Source organism: Chiloscyllium plagiosum, unplaced genomic scaffold (genome assembly GCF_037043375.1).
Source record: "Chiloscyllium plagiosum isolate Xiang-an unplaced genomic scaffold, Cpla_swu_hap1 HiC_scaffold_23, whole genome shotgun sequence".
NCBI classification, from domain to species: Eukaryota; Metazoa; Chordata; class Chondrichthyes; order Orectolobiformes; family Hemiscylliidae; genus Chiloscyllium; species Chiloscyllium plagiosum.
The window spans coordinates 21,056,441-21,080,565 of record NW_028270161.1 but is presented as its reverse complement, the minus strand read 5'-3'; the positions used below and the strand labels follow the sequence as shown (position 1 = coordinate 21,080,565).

The following is a 24,125-nucleotide window of genomic DNA, read 5'->3' as shown; positions in this document are numbered from 1 at the left end:
CTAATCACGTGGAGTGAATCGAATTGGCTGAAGACTGGTATCTGTAATGCTGGGCACCACTGGAGGAGACCGAGATGGATCAACCACTCGGTACTTCTGGCTGAAGGTTTTTGTGAAAGCTTCAGCCATCTCTTTTGCACTGATGTACTGGGCTCATCAATCATTGAGGATATGGATATTAGTGGAGCCTCCTCCTCCAATGAGTTGTTTAATCATCCATCACCATTCATGGCAGGGCTGCAGAGCTAAGATCTGATCCATTGATTGTGGGATCAATTAGCTCTGCCTATCACTTGCTGCTTATGTGGTTTGGCATGCTTCACCAGGTCGATACCTCATCTTCAGGTATGCCTGGTGTTGCTCCTGGCATGTTCTCCTGCACTCCCCATTGAACCAGGGTTGATCCCCTGGCTTGATGATAATAGTTGAGTGGGGGATATGCATTCCTTACCAATAATCTACTGAATTTTTATTGAATTCAAATTTCACCATCTGTCATGGCAGGATTTGAACCTGGATCCCCAGAACATTATCTGGATCTCTGGATTTATAGTGTAGCAATAATACTACTAGGACATCACTGTGCTATGAGAACTCATTGAGGAAGACCTTAATTTTCTGGATGTAAGGTTTATTTTTTCATATGCTTTGAAGAAAGAGTTGATAATGTCATGCAGCAGTGTATCTGTGTACACACACAAACATTGTCTTCATACTGAAGCTCAATGACTGGAGTTTGAGTGAGAGTGCTATCGACTGATCCAAAGTCCTGATCCAAAGTCCTTTTATCTTCTATTCCAACAATGCATACCAACCTCCATAGAGCAGTTAGTACTAACCAAAATGTTCTTACTTCCATTAACCTTTCTTTTTATGCTTGTGTTGATGGCACTTTTGTCATGTCTCCCTCTAAAAAGCAGTTTACGTCGAAACTTTTGAATTGAATAGTCACATGATTCATTTCTGTATTATCAATGAAAGTGAATTCTGTGAAAATCAACTAATTTCATGGAGTATTTTGCTCCCTTCTCTGCTTTGCTGACTCAGGTATTAACTGGGGTGGACAAGGGCAGAGACACAATGTGTTTCTGCTGTCACCATTATTAAACCAGCTCAATATGTGTGTGTGGGAGTTTGTTTTTTTTTACAAGTTTAAACAGCACCTGGCTGTAATATTTTCCATAGAGATGATAGTAAAGATTGTAAATGAGTGTGTCAAGGGGTTCCCAACCCATCAGGAACTGAAGGTTAATTTCTAGGACACTCCTTTTTAGAAGTTGGGAGAATGGTTATAGCAGGTTAAAGAAAAGGTACTAATTCAGTTTTTTTGTACTTTTTTATTCATTACAAAAATAGATAGGGAAAATGTGCTATTTAATAAAATGTCCAGATTATTTTGGATATTTCTTTAAAAGTCTAAAATTATCATTTTAATTACATAATCACCTTTAGTAAAGATGGTCCTCTTAAGTTCCAGGTATGTCCATCCATATACTGTTCCTTTATACAACACCTCACTGTGTTTAAACCAAGACATGTCACACTACTACATTATTCTGGTCAAAGCTTAACTGTTAGACAGAGTGTTATCAAAGGTTGGCTAAGTGTCAGTTTTGGGGAGTTTCATGGAGGGATACTCTCCCTGATCTCCAGTGACTCAACGCATGCAATTTTCCAATGCTCACCTTAGCAAGTTTTGCGAAGGTTTGTAGCTCAGTTTGAGGTTCTGGATGTAGGTTTGCTCGCTGAGCTGGAAGGTTCATTTCCAGACGTTTCATCACCCTACTAGGTAACATCTTCAGTGGGCCTCCGGGCAAAGCACTGCTGATAATTCCTGCTTTCCATTTATATGTTTGGGTTTCCTTGGGTTGGTGATGTCGTTTCCATGCAAGAACTGTAACAAACACTACATTGGACAAACAGGCAGAAAACTAACCACCAGAATACATGAATATCAACTAACCACAAAATGACATGACCCTCTCTCACTAGTATCCTCACATACAGATAAGGAAGGACACCACTTCGACTGGGACAACATATCCATCCTAGAACAAACAGAGACATGCAAGAAAATTCCTAGAAGCATGGCATTCCTACTGGAACTCTATCAACAAACACATCGATTTAGACCCCATCTACCACCCCCTAGAAAAAGAACAAGAAATGACATCACCATGGGAAATGGCATCACCACAGGAAATGACATCACCAACCCATAGAAACCCAAACATATAAATAGATAACAGGAATTATCAGCAGTGCTTCGCCTGGAGGCCCACTGAAGATGTTACCTAATGGGGTGATGATACGTCTGGAAATGAACCTTCCAGCTCAGCGAGCAAACCTATATCCAGAATGCTCACCTCTTAAATAGGTACACATGTCTCTATGGCACCACTCATGCTATCATTCAGCAGATGTGCTCACACTGCTGAGCCCTTCCAGGATTTCCACCCCCCAAGTCCTATTTAAAGCCCAGCTGATAACCAGGTTAATCACTGCCAGCCATGAATAACCCTTCACAGTACACATTGTAGAAGGGAAAGAAAAAGAACACCTTCTGAGTGCACATAGGTGGCATTTCATTGAAAATTAAAGCTTACGTTTGTAAATATAATGCTACTTTTCATCATCACCTTTCAATCACCTGTTGTTGTAGCTACAGCTGCAAGAATCCAACTTCATAGGCTACCCATCCTGCCATACCACATTGAATCCCCACGAAGGGAGTGCTACCCTTTCCCTAATGGCCAGTGTAGCACAACACCTTGTCATCGTTCAATGTGGAAGCAACACCTGTTTAAATGCCTTCAAAAGTTGAAAGTTTTCAAAGTTGCACATGTTAACTTTTATTGAACAACAGAAAAAGCAAGAAAAAACAAAATTCACTTCTGGGAATAAACAGGGATTGTTTGCTTGTTTGAGCAACAACAAAATTACAGTCAATGAATGATCACTTTACCAAATTCAGATCTAATTAAGTGTCAGTTAAGTACTGTGAGAGACGATTTCGGTACAAACAACTGAGATGTGCATGACCCCAAAGTCTAAGGGGAATAGAGCCATAGGGGTAGGGTAAAAACATGCTTCTCTATAATAAAGGACGAGACATCTGCTGCTACGGATTGATAAGACCACTCACGTTGACAGAGTAGAAAAACAAGTCCTTGATTGATAAGACCACTAACTCTGACAGAGAAGAATAAGTCCTTGACTGATAAGACTACAGGGTAGAAAAACAACTCGGGAGACATCTGCTGCAGACTTTGTGATAAGGGTGCAGAATGGAAAAATACTGAACGGTTTAGAATGTGAACCTCGTGACTCTTTAGAGCCAAAGAGGGGAGGGACTTGTGCTGTATTTAATGAGAAACTTTGTTAGCCTCGGGGCGCCTTTTTCTCAGAAGGGTGCCCAACTCTGCAGACTTGCTAATAAAACTTTGTTTTCCTGAATTTGTCTAGAGCGATTATTGAGAAGCGATTTTCGTTTCTAACAAACTTGGGGGCTCGTCCGATCAACACTCCGGCCGCGAGGGGGGCTGAGGAAGGACATCGGAGAAGGTGCACCCTGTCGAGTTCGGCAGTCCCTGATTCCTTGCTTGTCGCCCCGCGCGGCTTGAGCGAGTGATATCCGGAAGGCTCAGGAAAACAAAGGAGGGGTGTGGCCGAGGCAGTGGGGACGGTTAACGATTGAGTAATTTCGGTGCACCGAACCCAGGTAAGAAAAGACTTGCGGGGACCGTCTTTCCGGAGGACTGGGGACCTGCGGAGTGCCTGTAGATTTTTCTACAGAGACGTGGGACTCAGGAATCTAGAGACCGGGGCTCGTCTGTGCGAGATTTTGCAGAGACCGTGTTTGCGAAGGAACGTGGACCTACGGGGTGCCTGTGATCTGTTTCACAGAGACGTAGGACACAGGAATCCAAAGACCGGGGGTGCCTGCAAAGGGACCTGGGCGATCACGGGATTGAAGGTCCGGGAATTGGTTAAATAGTGATAGATTATCACGGGACAATACAGAAAACAGTCCTCGGCAATGGGAAATAAGGGATCCAAGGCGAATAAGGGAAAGGTAGGCTTGAACGTGGACAATGAAAAATACCCCGGGGTACCTGACGACAGTCCGTTAGGAATAATGTTAAATAATTGGGGTCAGGGTAGGGAAAAAGGAAAATCTAGAAAGAAGATGGTGAAATACTGTCGAACGTGGTCCCAAAAACCTATTCAGGGAGACTCAGTGTGGTGGCCTAAATTCGGCACTGACGAAGACTGGGTCCGGCAAGCTCTAATTTTATATGTCAATTCGAAACCTAATGTTACTCGGGAGGAAAGTGATTACGCCCTTTGTTGGCTACCGGTCACACTATCTTGCAAAATGAAGGTAACCAATGAAGACTCGAAAGGGCAGAAAGAATGGGAACCTTTAGATCACTTACCGCCGCCCTACGTGACCCCGTCTGCCCCGCAAAATAATTCTTCGGGTGGCGACGATTCAGGGGAAGGGGAGGAAAACGGGGAGGAACCACCAGGAGCCTCAGGAGTACAGACTAGATCTCAAGCTGAAAAGAATCACAGACAAAACTCTGTCCCGATTGCAAGAATGAATCCACTCCGGGAAGTGCCCATGGGAGGCGCGGAAGGAGGGACGGGATATGTGAACGTCCCCTTAACGAGTACTGAAGTACGGAATTACAAGAGGGAGATGAAGGGCCTACTGGAGGACCCCATGGGCCTGGCTGAACAATTAGATCAGTTCCTGGGGCCAAATATTTACATGTGGGATGAGATGTATTCCATCATGGGAACATTGTTCTCTAGCCAGGAGCGACAGATGATACGACAAGCTGCGCTGTTGGCCTGGGAGAGAGAGGGAGGAACAGGAGGGGAGCAGAAATTTCCCCTCACCGACCCCGGGTGGGATAAGCAAACGGAAGAAGGACGACGCAACATGAGGCACATGCGGGAATATTGGATAAAAGGAATAAGGCAGGCAGCCCCGAAGGGGCACAATTTTACCAGGGCCTTTGGGAATCATCAAAACCCGGAGGAAACCCCTACAGACTTCCTAGACAGGATTAGGAAGAACTTGCAGCAGTTCGCTGGGGTGGACCCTGAGACGGAAGTGGGACAACAACTCATACGGGTAGAGTTTGTATCAAAAGCCTGGCCGGACATACGAAAGAAGTTAGAGAAAATGGATGATTGGGATAGTAGACCTCTAAGTGAACTACTACGGGAGGCGCAAAAGGTGTTTGTGAGAAGGGACGATGAGAAGCAAAAGAAGGCGACAAAGATAATGATGCAGACGGTGCAACAAGTGACAGCTGGAAGCAGGGAAAAGGGGGAGCCGTGGCAGGAACCGGAAAGGGGAGAGCAGAGCAGAGGGAAAGAGGATCGTGGCCGGAACAAAGGAAGGGTGGAGGAACTCGAGGCCGCGACAGGGAAACGAGGAGGATACTCAGATGTTACTACTGTAATGAAGAGGGACATTTTAAGCGAGAGTGCCCCCGCTACAGGCGGGAAGTGCGGTCGTACGCCCTGATGGAGGAAGATTAGGGAGGTCGGGGGTTCCTACCCTTGGGGCAAAAGGACTATCGACAGGAACCCCTGGTAAACTTGAAAGTAGGGCCCCAAGGGTCGGAGATCACATTTATGGTGGACTCGGGAGCCAAAAGATCAAGTATAATCCAAATACCCCCCGGCGCCCGAGCAGGAAGAACAGTTATGGGGGTATCTGGCATTGGAGGAAAGACATTGCAAGTCCCAGTAGTGGAGGACGTGGAAATTAGGTATGAAAACAGAACTACTAAACGAGACCTCCTTCTACTGCCATCGGCGGGGTTTAATTTGTTAGGAAGAGACTTGCAGGTCAAACTAGGGATCGGAACGGTACCAAGTAACGGGGAAATGGTGGTAAGGTTGTTCGCCCTCACCGAAGAAGATGATCAACAAATAGACCCGGGAGTATGGTACCGAGAGGGGAACAGAGGGGGTCTAAACATCAAACCTCTCCAAATCACCATGTTACCAGGAAGAGGCCCGGTAAGAAGGAAACAGTATTCGATTGCTATGGAAGCACGGGAAGGGTTACAACCTGTGATAGAAAGATTAATCACAGATGGACTACTGGAGGAATGTATGTCCCCTTTCAATACTCCAATACTCCCTGTGAGAAAGCCGGATGGGACGTATAGGCTGGTGCAAGACTTGCGGGGGTTGAATGAAGTAGTCCAGGCTAGATACCCGGTAGTACCCAATCCCTACACGTTAATGAGTAAAATTCCCCCCGAACATGAATGGTTCAGCGTAATAGATCTGAAGGATGCCTTCTGGAGTTGCCCCCTTGATGAAGAAAGTCGGAACCTTTTTGCATTTGAATGGGAGAATCCCTTCACAGGACGAAAGCGACAGTTAAGATGGACAGTCTTGCCGCAGGGATTCACGGAGTCACCCAACTTGTTTGGACAAATACTGGAGCAGATCTTAGGAGGATTTCGGTGTAACGCGGAGAATCAATTGCTCCAATATGTCGATGATCTCTTACTCTCAGGACCAAAAGAGGAGGTACGAGCAGACACCGTTGCCCTGCTGAACTTCCTGGGGAAACAGGGCCTACGCGTCTCCAGGACAAAACTCCAGTTTGTGGAACAAGTAGTAAGATATCTGGGCCATCAGGTCAGTAAGGGGCATCGCCGTATCACGCCAGAATGAATATCGGGGATTACGGGTATGCCAATACCCAGGACGAAGAAGGAAATCAGACAATTCCTGGGGCTAGTAGGGTATTGCCGGATATGGATTGAAAGTTACACCACTCTAGTAAAGTTTTTGTACGACAAACTGGGACAAGAAGAACAAAAGCTGGACTGGTCAGATGAGGAGGAGCAGCGATTTAATATTCTTAAAAATAAACTGATCCGAGCTCCGGTATTGGCTTTACCCATCCTGAAGGATCCGTTCCAGTTATATGTTAATAGCGCCGGCGGAATTGCCCAAGGTGTGCTTACCCAGCTGCGGGCAGGGAAACGTCAGCCGGTTGCATTTTTGTCAAAAATGTTAGACCCTGTGTCACGTGGATGGCCGACCTGTATACAGGCAGTGGCAGCTACGGCAATGTTAGTAGAAGAGGCCCGAAAACTTACCTTTGGAGGAAGAATCACAGTGTACTCCCCACATTCGGTTAGTACCATACTGGCTCAAAAGGCTCACCGCTGGTTAACAGACTCTCGCATCCTGAAGTATGAGACGATTTTGATGACCGGAGACGATCTCAATTTTGCAAAAGATCTCAGTTGCAACCCTGCCCAGTTTCTATACGGACGTCCTGCAGATGGGGAACAGGAGCATGATTGTGTGGAATTTGTAGACTTGCAGACCAAAAGCCGAGAGGACCTGCAGGAGGCCCCGCTGGGTGAAGGACAGGAACTGTACATCGACGGGTCCTCCCGGTGCATCAGTGGGGTACGGTACAGTGGCTATGCTGTCGTAGATGGTGCAACGAGACGGTCGATCGAGTCCGGACGACTGCCCGGGAAGTGGTCAGCCCAATCCTGTGAGTTGTACGCACTCCAGAGGGCCCTGAAGTTGTTGGAAGGGAAAGTGGGGACCATATATACTGACTCAAAGTATGCATACGGAATCGTTCATACTTTCGGGAAAATCTGGAAAGAGCGAGGATTGATAACTTCCCGGGGAAAAGAATTAGCTCACGAACAAATGATCAGCCTAACGTTGGAAGCCCTGGCGTTGCCTACAGAACTCGCAGTAGTCCATGTACCCGGTCACCAGAAGGGGTCGACACCGGAAGCGGTGGGAAACCGGCTGGCAGATAAGGAAGCCAAGCGGGCAGCGGTCGAAAAACCCGTCCAATTATTAACATTAATACCGTTGAGGGAAGGGCTCGCTAAACAACCCGTCTTCACCCGGGGGAGATTGATAAAATGGATCAATTGGGTGCCCGGCTAGAAACTAACGGGAAGTGGACGGTTCCTGATGGGAGACAAGTACTGAACAAACAGATCACCCGGAGTATTCTGCACCGATTACACCATCAGACCCACTGGGGGGTGCAAGCCATGTGTGACACGGTCTTGAGAGACTATGTATGCAGGGGGATATACACGTTAGCCCAACAAGAAATAGTCGGATGCCCCACTTGTCAACGTATTAACAAGAAAACCATGCGTTCTATGCCAGCTGGTGGTCAGCCCCTCGCAATTAGGCCATTCCAGAGGATCCAAATTGACTTTACAGACTTACCCCCAGTACAGAGATGGAAGTATCTGCTAGTAATAGTAGACCATTTCACTCACTGGGTAGAGGCTTTCCCAACCGCCAAAGCCGATGCACCAACCGTGGCCTGACTATTGTTAGAGAACATAATCCCGAGATATGGCATAATGGAATCTATCGATTCAGACTGCGGGACACATTTTGTTTCTAGGCTACACCATTTGATCTGTACTGCCCTGGGTATCCAATGGAAATTCCATGCACCCTGGCATCCCCAGAGCTCGGGTCGAGTTGAGAGAATGAATGGCACGCTCGAGACCCAATTGACTAAGCTGATGTTAGAAACTAAGTTACTATGGCCAAAGTGCCTTCCCATTGCCCTATTGAGAATACGTACAGCACCTCGCCGGGATATCGGGGTCTCCCCCTATGATATGCTGTTCGGATTACCATATTGAAGTAAGGTTGATGGGTGTCCCACTCTACAAGGGGGAGATGTATTTGTCAGAGACTATTTACTGACCTTATCCCGTTCTTTTGCAGAACTCCGGAGGAAGGGTCTCCTGGCTCAGACTCCGGCGCTCGACTTCCTCTTGCATAAGGTGGAGCCCGGAGATTGGGTACTTGTAAAGACCTGGAAGGCCAAAAAGCTCCAGCCACAGTGGGAAGGACCGTTCCTGGTCCTGTTAACAACTGAAGCCGCTGTTCGGACGAAAGAAAAAGGGTGGGCCCACGCATCGAGGATAAAGGGGCCTATTCCGCCAGAAGGAGAGAGCACTTGGACATGCGGGCCAGGGGACAAGCCGTTGGTGGTAAAGCTGAAAAGACAGCGACAATGAACTCTACCTGGACTGTATTGGTGGGGATATTGATCAGTTTACTCCTGTATGTGGGGGAGAGCGAGGGGAGATGTGACAAATGTCGGACTATGGTGAGACTTGGGAGTCAGATCTACTCGGGATCATTTGTGTCTCACTCCCATGTGAACGATCGGTGTTACGATGTGAATGCACGGCAAGAATGTTGGGAGGGTGGAAAACCCTATTATCAAGTGTATAATAAAGGGTACAGTGGCAAAGTCCGTGGATGCCCTAAAAATGACCGCTGGATGTGTGTTAACAAAGATGGGCAGTGGGGCCTACCCTCTGTGTTGCTCAGAGAGCAGGTGGACAGAGTCAAGGAGACCAGAGTACAGAACACTGAACGGAAGTTAGAGAAAGAGCACGACCGTCAGAGAACGGTCGTTGTCTCTAAAGTGCCATCTATATACAAAGAGGTAGAAGAGAAGATTGAGCTCCCTGATGTAACACAAAACCTGTTTATTGATCTCACCTCTAGGATTGCCACTGTTTTAAATGTTAGCAATTGCTGGGTTTGTGGGGGGCCACATATGTCAGAACAATGGCCGTGGTCTGGTCAAAGCTTAGACATATGGGAATTGCTTCAATACAATTAGACACATGTCAACGAAAGGAAAAGCCAGGGGTGGAGACTGACGAATAGCCCTGAGGGCCAGTTATGTGTTGAAGGCAAGGGGACCGTGGAGGTAGGAATTAGTCCCTGTCAGAGTGTATTGAATGCTACCACACAAGTATGGTGGCCTGAGAATATTACTTGGTACATTGCAAACCGAGATCATCAAAATTGCGTTCGGTTACGTACTGATTCCTCCTCTTACGAGCTAAGTGCTGACCCTTCTGATGGCATGAAGAGAGTCTGGACCGGTGGTTGTCAGGGAAATCAATGCTCGGACGCTCCTGTTAAGACTCTGCCAGATTCTGGTAAGAGTGTGTGGAGCGGTGGTTGTCAGGGGAATCAATGCTGGGATAATCCTGTCCAGACTCTGCCACGGGGCCAAGAATCCGAATACTGGAATTGCAGTGGTCCTGGTCCTTATGAGGGCGTCCCTGGGGTAAAGGAGCTGTGGGATGACGTTGTGAGGCAGGGAGGGCCTGCTCCAGATGGCCTATTTTGGATATGCGGTAATCAGGCATATTCCAAACTGCCCATGGGATGGGCTGGAGTATGCTTCCTGGGTCTAATACGACCTGAATTCTTCCTATTACCCCGGGAGGAAGGCGATGATTTGGGAGTTAAACTCTTTGACTCCCTGCGTAGGTCGCCAAGGGATATCCAAGTCGGTGATTGGGGGGATGAGTGGCCACCGGCCCGTATTATTGAATACTACGGGCCTGCTACGTGGGCACAGGACGGATCATAGGGATACCATACTCCTATCTATATGTTAAATCGAATTATCAGGCTCCAAGCAGTCGTAGAGGTCATTACTAATCAGACCGCCCTGGCCCTGGAGTTGCTGGCTAAGCAGCAGAATCAGATGAGGGCTGCTATATATCAAAACCGGCTTGCCTTGGATTATCTGTTGGCCTCGGAAGGGGGCGTGTGCGGGAAGTTTAACCTGACTAACTGCTATCTGAAAATTGACGATAATGGTAAAGCGGTTTTGAAGATTTCCGATAAAATTCGGAAATTGGCCCATGTGCCGGTACAATCCTGGCGTCCTCTTGGTGGCATCGGATGGTGGGATGGTCTCCTAGGTGGTAGTTGGTGGCGTACGGCGTTACTGATGGCTGGGGGGGGCGTAATGCTTCTACTCATCTTACCCTGCCTGACCCCCTGTGTTCAATCTTTAATCCAGAAAAATATTTCCCAACTCCAGGCAGTGGCGGTACCCCAACATGGAACGCAGGAACTTGAGGTGCTGTTGCTGCGAAAGACCAAGGATTTCCCGGGCCCTTGATGGGAGGAGGCTTATCTTTGTCATGCACATCTTAAAAAAAAAAGGGTGGAATTGTGAGAGACGATTTCGGTACAAACAACTGAGATGTGCATGACCCCAAAGTCTAAGGGGAATAGAGCCATAGGGGTAGGGTAAAAACATGCTTCTCTATAATAAAGGATGAGACATCTGCTGCTACGGATTGATAAGACCACTCACGTTGACAGAGTAGAAAAACAAGTCCTTGATTGATAAGACCACTAACTCTGACAGAGAAGAATAAGTCCTTGACTGATAAGACTACAGGGTAGAAAAACAACTCGGGAGACATCTGTTGCAGACTTTGTGATAAGGGTGCAGAATGGAAAAATACTGAACGGTTTAGAATGTGAACCTCGTGACTCTTTAGAGCCAAAGAGGGGAGGGACTTGTGCTGTATTTAATGAGAAACTTTGTTAGCCTCGGGGCGCCTTTTTCTCAGAAGGGTGCCCAACTCTGCAGACTTGCTAATAAAACTTTGTTTTCCTGAATTTGTCTAGAGCGATTATTGAGAAGCGATTTTCGTTTCTAACAAGTACTATCTGGCTTGTTGTGCTTGATGCTGCAGTGCTCCATCATGCTGAAGGTAATGTTCCTCTTGCTTAATGTCCTCACCTTTCTCCTTGGAAAATTGCTGCCATTCTCCAAACTCTTCAGTATCTATCACTTTTTCTTCTTTGCCTGTTCCAGTTATACAGCGCACAGGATGCAAGACTAATGCTGCACACACTCTCAGAACTGTACTACAATGCCAGCAATCAGACCAATGCAAGCACTGGAACTTCATCTTCAACAAGTCTATCATCTGCTCCATGATTACTTTTTTGGAGGAATAGTAGACAAGCAGGAGGTTGGAAGAACACAGCAGCCAAACAGCATCAGGAAGTGAAGAAGTCGATGTTTCAGGTATAACCCTTTTTCAGGAATGGACCAGCACTGATCAAAGTTCTTCCTCTGAATGACTTTGAAGGACAGCTCCAATCATTGATGAGTGTCCCCTGATTGATGTCTGTGCAGTTCCCAACTGATTAACTGCTAATCCCTTGTCTAGTTGCACTGGACCTGCAGCATTGCCATAGCTGTCTCCTGCACTGCGACAATACTAAACTCCTGACCATGAATACCCCAAGCAGCTGGCTGACCATTATCAAAGCCCCTGACTGAATTGGACACTGTCTATGACTGTTGATGCTGGGACCCCTGAGTGACGACAATCCCCCTTGACTTCACTAAGGTCTATTCTCTTTTGAGTTTGAGACATGTCAATTTAATTGAAGCATGTTTGGTGTGTTAGCTGCATAAGCCACCATATGTAGATATAGCACTGTGGCATACAATACATGTCCAGTCTCTTGACTAATCACTGCTGACAACCATGCCAAGCTGTCTGGCTTTATATCTGCACTAAAAGGCAAGGTAAGCCAGAAGTACTCTGAACCTGTAAATTCTGAATAAGGCAGCAAAGTGCAAGGAAATAAGGAAAGGCAAGACAGAGATGTCATGATCTTCCAAGTAGAGGCAAAATGAGTGAGCACTAAGGAAGCAAGCGAACAACCCTGAGATGCACCCTGCTCTGATGCATGAGGTGGGTGTCTAACCCTGTGTGCAAAGTGGCTTGGCAGCAACTTACAATGAAAAATGTCAATGCACTCCAAAGTGCAGCATTGAACTAGATGAGTGAGTTGAAGATATGTCAGGACAATATGGTGAGGCTGGTGTTTGGCTGATGCAAACCTCCATGGATGAAGGTTTCAGACTGTTGTTATCCGTGGAACATGCCATATTTGTTTGGCAATTCTGACAAAGGTGAAGGCCTGGAGGAACATGTAGCAATTTGTATCTGCCAGGTACCTGCTCTGACTTTAACGTTAAGAACAGTACAGCACAGTACTGGTCCCTTGGCCCTTGATGTTGTACTGACCTTTTATCCTACTCTAAGATCAAACTAACCTACATACCCTTCACTTTACTATCATCCATGTGCCTATCCAAGAGTCGCTTAAATGTCCCCAATGTATCTGACACTACTACGACTGCTGGCAGTGCATTCCCTGCACCCACCACTCTCTGTATAAAGAACCTACCTCTGACGTCTCCACTAAACTTTCCTCTAATCACCTTAAAATAATGCCCCCTTGTGATAGCCATTTCAGCCCTGGGAAAAAGTCTCTGGCTATCCATTCTATGTATGTCTCTCATCATCTTGTACACCTCAATCAAGTCACCTCTCACCCTTCTTCGCTTCAGTGAGGAAAGCCCTAGCTCTCTCAACCTTTCTTCATGAGACATGCCCTCCAGTCCAGGCAGCATCCTAGTAAATCCTCTCTGCACCCTGTCTAAAGCTTCCACATCCTTCCTATAATGAGGCGACCAGAACTGAACACAATATTCCAAGTGTAGTCTAACCAGAGCTTTTTAGAGTTGCAGCATAACCTCGCGGCTATTAAGCTCAATCCCCCTGCTAATGAAAGCACACCACACGCCTTCTTAACAACCCTATCAACTTAGGTGGCAACTTTGAGGGATCTATGGACTTGGACCCCAAGATCCCTCTGTTCCTCCAAGTTGCCAAGAATCCTGCTTTTAATCCTGTAACCTTCATTCAAATTCAACCTTGCCAAATGAATCACGTCACACTTTTCCAGGTTATCTCCATCTGCCACCTTTTAGCCCAGCTCTACATCCTGTAAATGTCCAGTTGCAACCTTCAACAGCCCTCCCAACTATCCACAATTCCACCAACCTTTGTGTCATCAGCAAACTTCCTAACCGACCCTTCCACCTCCTCATCCAAGTCACTTATAAAAATCACAAAGAGCAGAAGTCCAAAACAGATCTCAGTGGAACACCACTGGTCACTGAGCTCCAGGCTGAATACTTTCCAACAACTACCACCCTCTGTCTTCTAGGGGCCAGACAATTCTGTACCCAGACAAACAAATTTTCCTGTATCCCATACCTCCTTACTTTCTGAATGAGCCTACCACGGGGAACCTTAACAAAACCTTGGTAAAGTCTATGTACACCATATCCATTGATCTACCTTCATCAATGTGTTTTGTCACATCCTCAAAGAATTTCATAATGCTTGTGAGGCGCTTACATTTGACCTGAATGAATTGGCAACATCAGTAGATGGCATGTACTAGTTTTGGGAGACCAGAGTGATATGGCATATGGTAACTTCATAGGGTGCCAATGTCTGGTATATGTTCAACTAAAAAATGCTATAAACTTTCTTATTAACAGCTCACCACTATCATCTCAAGAATGCTAGACTGCCTCATCTTCCGCCTCGGAACACTTCAACCCCAGGGCATCAATGTGGACCATTTCCCCTTCCCCCACTTCACCCTTGTTCCAAAATTCCAGCTCAGCGCTGTCCCCATGACTTGTCCAGACTTACCCTAACTGCCTATCTCCTTTTCCACCTATCCACTCCACCCTCTCCTCCCTGACCTATCACCTTCATATCCTCCCCCACTCACCTATTGTACTCTCTGCTACTTTCTCCCCACCCCCCCCCCTCTCCTCTAGCTTATCCCTCCACCCTTCAGGCTCTCTGCCTTTACTCCTGATGAAGGACTTTTGCCCGAAACGTCGATTTCGCTGATCCTTGGATGCTGCCTGAACTGCTGTGCTCTTCCAGCACCACTAATCCAGATCCTGCCCCTTCCAAAGCCATGCTAACTATCTCTAATCAAGCAATGCTTTTCCAAATAATCATAAATCCTGTCTCTCCAAATCCTCTCCAATAATTTGCCCAGCACTGACATAAGACTGACTGGTCTGTAATTCCCAGGGTTATCCCTATTCCCTTTCTTTGCCACCCTCCAATCATCTGGTACTACTCCAGTGGACAGTGAGGACGCAAAGATCATTGCCAAAGGCACAGCAATCTCTTTCCTCACTTTCCGTAGGAGCCTAGGGTGTATCCTGTCTGGCCCAGGGGACTTATCTATTCTCATGTTTTTCAAAATTTTAAGCACATTTCTGAAGACGGAAACCAAGTAAGGAAGAAATACTTACAAAATACAACATTGTGGTATGTCATTCCCGGAAACATTGATCACTGTGTGCACATGCGCAGAACACAACAACGTGGTACGCCGTTCCCGGAAACAGCAATCTCTGCGTGCGCATGCACAGAACACAACTTGCAATTTCTATGCACATGCGCAGAACACAAGAAACCATCTTTCCCGGGCTTTTGTTGTGCACATCATCCACACTATAAAAACTGCTGTATCTGTTGTTCGAGGAGAGGTGGTGTGGTCAAGTCCCGTTGTTAGGGTCAGAATATGCTGCCCCTCCAAAAAGCTTTTGATTTAACAAGTTTGATTGGTCTGCTTCTAAATTTGAGTTTTATGAATTTTGCTACAACAAGTTGGCGCTGCGAGCAGGGTCCTGGTCCTGGTCATGGTCCTGGGTAGGGTGGCCACCTCCCAGGAGTCAGGGCAGGATATCAGACAAAACTAGGTCAGACTACAGAAGCTGTTGATCTGGTTAGAGTGAATGAGAGTCTCTGTTGTGTGGCCTCTGAGTTGAGTCATACTCAGATGCTAGTGTGATTGTTCCTGCCTGAGATAAAGGCCTAGATTAAATAAGTAGGATATGGGAAAATGATCAGTCCCTCAACCAGGTATAGCCAGACTCCAATAGGACCAATTGTGGGTGAGATGCAGCCGGTAGGTAAACGTGATCGACCGACAGAGAATCTGTGAGTATAAACTTATCAGTGTTATGGCAGGACAGGGAGATCAATGGGGACCCCCTAGGGTCTGTCATTAACCAGTAAATGATAGACAGACATTCAATCATTAGACAGATGAGAATTAGTGAGTGGGATCTATCCCAGATCCTAGATCAACAGCAAAATTGGCTCACGGGGAAAAAAAAGGTAAGACCAAGAAAATAAGTGTCGTTTTGGTCCATCAATTGGCTGGCCTCATAGGTCAGACTTTGGAATCCACAAGGAAATGGACTGAGGAAAAACAAATGTTTCAATCCCAACTAAGCGAACGGGAAAATAAATATCAGTTCCTGGTGGATAGTCAGTGGGGATCATTGCCACCTTATAATACTTGGGATGGCCCCCCTGAATTGTCAGACGACCCTCCTGAGGAAATTAACTCGGCCCTGGTAACTCGCAGTGGGGAAGGAGCTAACGCGAATGCAAAATATGAGCCATTTACACCAGGTGAATTGCAGCAGATCTTAGCTTCCCTGGGTTGCTTACAGCCCCGCAGTAATAACGCAAAGTTTTCAGCTTAATTAGATACCATCTGGGTGGGCCACCAACTACATTTAAGGGATATCCACTAACTGGTATGGGCTGCATGCCCTCAGGACAAGTGGTGTCTAGTATCTGACGGATCTGACATAGCTGATGCCGCACAGCAACTAAGTGAAGATTATAGGAGAGGCAGATAGACCCAAGGCACCCCTATTAAAGCAGATATAGAGGATCAGCCGGAACCCTTCGGCAGATTTAAGGCCTAAATCCAGTGTGTTCTGGGAAAACCACCCACCAATTGGACACAAATAACAAACACCAAACAACAGAAGGGGAGGGCACCTCCGAATATGGGGAACAACTTTTTAGGGTCTACCAAGAATGCTCAGGGATTCCCCAAACAGACCACTCTGACCGAGCATTCATTCAGGCTCTCAAGGACAAGCTGTCTCCCGCACATCAGGCAGTCCTAAAAATGGGGGTTGTCGTTCTCCAAGACTGTGACATCCTGGTAGAATGGGTAACAGGCGTTAAGGAGGGCACAGGAGGAAAACCTCTGTGCGCTTAAAGCAGGAAAACCTGCGCCGTCACAAAGACAAACTCCAGACCCATGTATCACAATTGAGGCAAGATGGGCCACTTTGTCTGGGATTGTAGGGGGAGGAAACAGAACAACAGGAAGCCCATTGTGTCTGTCAGTACTGTGGCAAAAGGGGCCACTCTGAAGACACTTGTTGGGAAAAACACGGCAAACCAACAAACATCGAGAAGATATTGGACTGATGTCCGGTAACCCCCATGGGTACAGGTGATAAGGAGGGAAGGATTTATATCTCTGTAGAGAGCAGACAGTGTGAGGTGCTAGTGGACACGGGAACCTCTACATCTATTACTGACCTACTCCTGCCCACAACTAACAAAATGATATATGTAAAGGGGATTAATGGCTCGAACCCCTGCATACTTGAGTGAGACCACTCTTGTAGAAATCAATAACATGTATATACCAATGCAATTTTATGTATGTAAAAATAATGGAGGAACTATTATGAGAAATGATTTAATGAAGGAGTACAAAGTCATTACAGATTGTGGGAAGGGTGAATTAATTTGGCCCGGTCCCGATGGGAGAAAGAAAAGAATGGGGCCTTATGAAAACCACTTGAGGCACAAGTTGCCTCCTCTATGGTACGCGATTGGCAGCCAGAGGATAATGGCTTTGGGGCCATTTGCACCTCTGTCCCAGGGGTATGGATGGAGACTATGTTAGATACAGGCTTGATTAAAATCGACCCCATAGCTGTGGAGGGTCTCAAAACACAAGCCACACCACCAACACCTCATAAAACCTGAAGCCAGAAGGGCAGTTGTGGAAATTGTGGAAGGATTAATGGAGAGGGGAATTCTCCAAGATACTATGAGCACTACTAATTCCCCCACATGGTCAGTCAGTAAACCTGATGGAAGTTACCATCTCACAATCGATTATACAGCCCTAAACAGGGTCACTCCTAAATTACATCCTATAGTTGCCAGTCTATCCACAATCTTAAATGTGCTCTCCCCGACCCCCCACAAAATCTTAACCGTACTGGATATTGCGAATGGATTCTGCTCTATCCCCCTCCATCATGACTGTCAAGATAGGTTTTGTTTATTTACCGTCGGGATAAACAGTATGTCTGGACCAGACTTCCCCAGGGATTCCATAATAGTCCAGCCATCTTTCACCGTGTAATGAGTGAAGTACTGAGGGAGATCGACCTGCTCCATGTTGATGACACCCTCCTGGCTTCTGAGTCCAAACCAAAACATCAGGAGGCACTATACTTAATCCTGAAGCACTTGCAGGACAGAGGGTTAAAAGCCAGCCCAAAGAAAGCTCAAATTGGGAAAACTAGAGTTCTTTACTTGGGAGATTTATTCTTCCAAGGCATGAAAGAAATGCCTGCAGACAGGAAGACAGCTATACACAGATGCCACGGCCCATGACAGTCCATGGTGTGAGAAAGGTCGGGCTTGTTTAATTACTGCAGGAATTTTATCCCTGAGTTTGCCAAAGTTGTCGAGCCCATACAACGATTGGTAAAAGGGATTAAACCTGCAATGGGCCCCGTTGGCCGAGGACCGGAGCAAGATAACTCCTATGCAAAATTGAAAGCAGAATTAATGTCAGCACCAGGACTGGGATTACCAGATGCTAACAAAGACTTCCACATTTACTGCAACGAAGATAGAGGTTTTTACTCGGCAGTAGTAACCTAGCTCCATGGCAATAACCAACGACTTATAGGTTACCTCTCTACTGCTGAGGGTCCCATAGTGAAAGGCTTGCTCAGTTGTATAGCTGCTTTCGACTGTGCCTCGTGGGTAGTGAGGGTCAGTGAGCCTATTGTGATGACAGGGAATATAGTCTTGCATACCAAACACACCCTCATAGAAATGTTAAGTATGGGAAAATCACGCACAGTTTCAAACATGAGAAGAGCAAAATGGGACGCTGTTCTTTTGCCACCAACCAAATCCATTACCATTGTACAAGATAACCGGGAAAGCCCAGTGGAAAGGATGTTAGGTGATGATGAACCATGTGTGTGGGAATGTGGACGATGAAGTAGAGGAAAGTGGAATAAAGGATGTATTCATGGAGGCACCAGATGAGATCCTGTTTGTGGATGGCTTGCGGAAATATATAGATGGCTTGTCAGGATGGGAAGTAGTGAACGCGGAATTACAAGTTGTCCGAGCAGGAGAATAGAAGGAGGCCTGTCAGCCCAGGTGGCAGAGTTAGTGACCCTCACACAGGCCTTCATGTAGGCGACAGGGAAGAGGATTAACATTTACACTGATAGTAGATATGTGTTCGGGATTGTCCATGATTATGTGATCGTTTGGGTAAGACGGGGATTTGTCACCACGGGGGGGGGCACCCCTGTCAAGCAATGGGCAGATAATAAAGACCTCACTGGAGGTCAGCGAGCTCCCATCAGAGGCTGCAGTGTTGAAGGTCAAGGCCCACCAGAGGGAACCAGATAAACAGAATCCCAAGTGGCACATTTTTAAGGGGAACCAGGCTGCTGATAAAACTACTCAATCAGCTGTAGAGACAGAAGACATCCATCCTTTGTCTGACACCTTTACTGAGGATGGCCCCACCATAAGCATTGCCCAACTGCACACTGATACCTCTGAGGGTGAATGTGCCAGCTGGGAGGTGCAGGGGGCCATGCCAGATGAGAAATATATCTGGAGATTGAATGACAAGGTCCTGTCCCCTGTGTGCATCCAACATATTCTTATGCAATTACACCATGGCACTTCCCATGTGGGACATGATGCTATGATAACCAGCATCAGGAAGGAATGCTGGTGGAAGGGCATGGACAGAGATATAGCTTGATTCTGTCACCGCTGTGTGATGTGTGCTCAGCACAACCCAGGCAGGCCCATTAAAATTAGAATGGGGCACCAGCCATGCCCAAAGGGGCCCTGGGAGCATGCACAGGTAGATTTTATGGGACCTCTTCCCCCAATCCCATGGGAAGATGTATTGCATTGTGATTATTGATCAACTCACCAGGTGGGTCAAGGCCTACCCTACCCAGAACTGCTCAGCTAACGCTGTGTCAAGGATTTTAGTTGAAGAGATGATTCCCAGATAGGGGAGTGCCGTCACAGATTGACTCTAACCAGGGGACCCATTTTCCTGGAAGAGTTGTGAAAACCATATGTCAGCTGATAGACATTAAATAGAAATTTCACATGCCCTACCATCCACAAAGTTTTGGCATGGTGAAGCGAATGAACAGAACTCTTAAAACCTCCCTTGCTAAGGCAATGCAAGACTCTGACAAACGCTGGACTGAGGTCCTGCCTGCTATACTCAGACGACTCCGGTCCACCACAAGCCAGTCGACTGGTTTGACCCCTTTTGAGTTGATGACAAGTAGGGTAATGCAACTGCCCAAGTCCATCATCATGGCGGGGGGCGTTCCGATGTTGGCCCTCTCCACAACAAAATACATCGCTATGTGCTCAAACTGAGCACCCAGTTGAAGGAGATGCGGAAAACAGTCAGGGACAAATAGGAGGGGTGGAATGAACAGAGGCAATTAGAGGATTGTCTGCAGGTCCCATCAGTGGGTAGTAAGGTGATGGTCAAGACTCTACCCGCTAAACCTGTCTTTGCCCCTAAGTGGAATGGTCCCTATGAGGTTTTCATCGTGCACCTGTATTGACATGCAAGGGAAAGAGATCTGGAAACACTGGTCACAACTGAAGACATATACAGACACTGATTGTTAATCCTCACCCTCTGCTTTCTTTGCAGACTGACTCCTTTGAAGCCTGCTGACGTATGCACGATTGTGAACGGACCAAGAGTGTGGACTGTTGCACACGATTGGTATAGCCTTTGGACCATTGTATAACTCTGTTTGGTAAGCTCCAGGATGTTTCTGTTTACTTTTTGCCTTCACCCTTTGTCTAGTAGCCACTATGGGGAAGCACTGAAGGAATTGTGCCAACCTAGGTACTGTTAACCAGAGTAGGCATGGGTTACATGCTAATACTTACTTATACACGTCCTATAGGCATGCGCAGCAAAGTAATATCTCTAAATGCTGGGTCTGTACTCAAATCCCTGCACACTCTAGTGGGGGGATTCCCCTGAGACCCATTCCATTTAATAAATCAGCGGGTAATAAGGTTATGGTCAAGATTTTACTCGCTAAACCTGTCTTTGCCCCTAATTGGAATGGCCCCTATGAGGTCATTATTAGCGGTGACATGTACGCCTGTATTAACATGGTGAGGGAACGGGGTTGGAATGCTGGTTGAACCAGGACCGATCTCACAATTATCCATTAGGGGAAGGTCTGACAGAGAATCTCACGAGTCATTCGTATGAGGCCCTGACCTGGGAGTCACCCCCTTTCTGGCCCCACTGATGATTACAGGATGTAGGTGGTCTGTTTGTCATGCTTCCACATGTCTCAGACCACAAGGGGGGAACTGAAGACAGAAACTAACTAAAGAAGAAATACTTACAGAATACAACATTGTGGTACACTGTTCCCAGAACCAGCAATCTCTGTCTGCACATGCGCAGAGCACAACGGTGTGGTACGCCGCTCCCAGAATCAGTGACCTTCATGTGCACGTGCGCAGAATATAACATAGTGGTACACTGTTCCCGGAACCAGCGATTTCTTTGTGCGCATGCGCAGAACACAAAGGTGTGGTATGCCGCTCCCGGAACCAGCGATCTCTGTGAGCGCATGCACAGAACACAATGGCGTGGTACACTGCTCCCGGAAACAGCGATCTCTGCGTGCGCATGTGCAGAACACAACCAATGATTTCTGCACACATGCACAGAACACAAGAAACCATCTTTCGTGGGCTTTTGTTGTACACGTTATCCAGACTATAAAAACTGCTGTGCCTGTTGTTCGGGGAGAGAGACGGCTTGGGTCAAGTCCTTCTGTTGGGGTCAGAATCATGCTGCCCCTCCCAAAAGCTTTTGATTTAATAAGTTTGATTGACTTGCTTCGAAATTTGATTGACCTGCTTCTAAGTTTGATTGGCTTGTTTCTAAGTTTGAGTTTTATTAATTTTACCACAACACCTCCTTCTTAACATCAAGCTGTTTGACCGCCAGTTTCATGCTGTCCTCACAAATGACAAGGTCCCTTTCACTAGTGAATACTGAAGCAAAGTTTTTATTAAGGACCTGCCCCAACTTCTCCAACTCCAGGTACAAGTTCCCTCTCCACTATCTCTGATCAGCCCTACCCTCTGGCCATCCTCTTGTTCTTTACATAAGTGGAGAATGCATTGGGGTTTTCCTTAATCCTACCTGCCCTCTCCTAGATCCATTCTTCAGTTCCTTCCTGGCTACCTTGTAACCCTGATCCTTGCTTCCTCAACTTTAAGTAAATTTCCCTCTTCCTCTTGACTAATGTTCCACATCTCTTGTCATGCAAGGTTCTTTCACTCTACTATCCCTTCTTTGGCTCAGTAGGACAGACCTGTTCAGCATCGCAGCAACTGCTCCCATAACAACCTCCACATTTTCTGTCGTGCATTTCCCTGACAATATCTGTTCCCAATTTATGCTCCACAGTTACTGCCTAATAGTATTGTAAATCCCCCTCCCCCCCCAATTAAATTCTTTCCCATACTGTATGTTCCTATCCCTATCGTAAAGGTCAGGGAGTTGCGATCACTATCACCAAAAAGGTCTCCCATCAAAACATCTGACACCTGACCTGGTTCATTGCCAAGCACCAAAATCCAATATGGCCTCCTCTCTCATTGACTAATGTACATATTGAGTCAGGAATCCTTCCTGGACACGCCTGACAAAGTCTGCTGCATCCAAACTATTTGACTAAGGAGATTCCAATCAATATTAGAGAAGTTGAAGTCACCTCTGCAACTTTTACAAAATCTGCCACTGCCCGAATATATTATTCACTTTCCCAGCAATCCCCATGTCGACTTCCACTCCTGTTCAGCCTTCACTCCGCTGATTCATGGGGCAAGTATTTAATATTCAAATTTATCTTCCTGGCTGGCCCCCTGGCTCGCGCTTTCTTGACTCCGGCGCTGAAATGTTGGGAATTGTGATTTTCTAGTTTCTCTTTGCTATGTGGGAGAATAGAAAACTGCATATAAATGAGGAGAGAATAAATAATAATGAGATGTTAATGTGTATAAATTGGCCTTTTGCCCCACACTGTGAGATCCTCATCTCACCGTTCAAGTCTGGATGGAAAATTAGACTTTTTCTCAATGTTGAGAATCCCATTTTCTAATCTCACCATTTTTTCCCAACTGATGCACCATTGCCCATGTTGTTTAGGGGCTAGGAAAATCCTGCTCAATAGTTTTGTTTCTCTCTACAAATGCTGCTTCACCTGCTAAACTTTTCTAGCTTTTTTTTATTTCACACAACCACACATTCTTCCTACACACTACTAGTTTAATTCATTGTATTGATTCTGCCGAAGGCATAGCATCCCTTGAGAAAAGGTTCTGCAAACGTACTCTTTCTATGTGAAGGTAGATCAAATAAAGATGTGCTTTTTACATTCTTTGTTAAAATAATAAAACATTTGGGAAACTCCCAGCTGACTGTCATTGTTTGAAAAAAGAAGAGATGTTATTGTTTGAGGTACCTTTTCTCACAGATTTAAATTCTCGCATTTCCTGTTGGGAATCTAATCTGTTGAAGTTGTCCAAATGTTGCATGTTTTCACTTTGAATTTTTACTTTTTATATTGTGGCAAGGTTGTCAATTGATTCCAAATGAAAACCTGAAGACGACTTGTTCCTCTGATTATTCTCTGTGTCTCCTAATGAGTCCCAGAAGTAAGTTCTCTGCCCTTCCCTACTCCCCACCCCCGGCAGCCAAAGGAGACACTGTGAATAAGAAGACCAAAAGAGTAAAGATGAAAAAGAACTGCTTTGTTTCAGGAAGAGGAAGGACAAAATGGATGACAGATTACATCCAGCAAGAAATCAAGGTACTACGGAAGCAAAGCTAAGAAGAGGAACTTATTCAAATGGAGAACTCAAAAAAAATTCTTAAGTAAGCTTGCCAAAAGTTGCAAATAAAAACCAAGTGTAATGTTAAACAAAATCTACAATAGAATGTAAAAGAGAGCAGTCTGTCTTTTTTCTTCAGTGAACAATTCTGGTTTCTATATAATGAAAAGAAGTTAAAGACACTGGAGAAGGTGCAAAATATATGCATTAGACTGAGAGATTATGTCCATAAGGAAAGACAAAACAATCTAGGTTTCTTTCTTTACAAAAGAGAATGCTGAGGGTAATCTTATTGAGTATTTCATGATTAAGAAAGGGTGG

At 46.1% G+C, this 24,125-nt stretch overlaps 1 protein-coding gene across 9 annotated transcripts in view; it reads left to right on the top strand.

Annotated features, from left to right (window-relative positions):
- The window catches only part of LOC122561788 (uncharacterized), a 32,648-nt gene extending 8,727 nt beyond the window's left edge, over positions 1–23,921 (top strand). For 2 of the 9 annotated variants that reach the window (XM_087999443.1, XM_087999441.1), the window contains 4 exons: positions 3,466–11,600; positions 11,705–11,920; positions 20,581–20,689; positions 23,547–23,921. In XM_087999443.1, the coding sequence (XP_087855569.1) occupies positions 4,040–5,545 (1,506 nt within the window). In that variant the 5' untranslated portion in view covers positions 3,466–4,039 and the 3' untranslated portion in view covers positions 5,546–11,600; positions 11,705–11,920; positions 20,581–20,689; positions 23,547–23,921. Of the gene's footprint in view, positions 1–3,006; positions 11,601–11,704; positions 11,921–20,580; positions 20,690–23,546 lie in introns of those variants that run through there. The other 7 variants (XR_015761083.1, XM_087999442.1, XM_087999445.1 and 4 more) reach the window with 7 other exon arrangements.
- Positions 23,922–24,125: the final 204 nt, after the last annotated feature.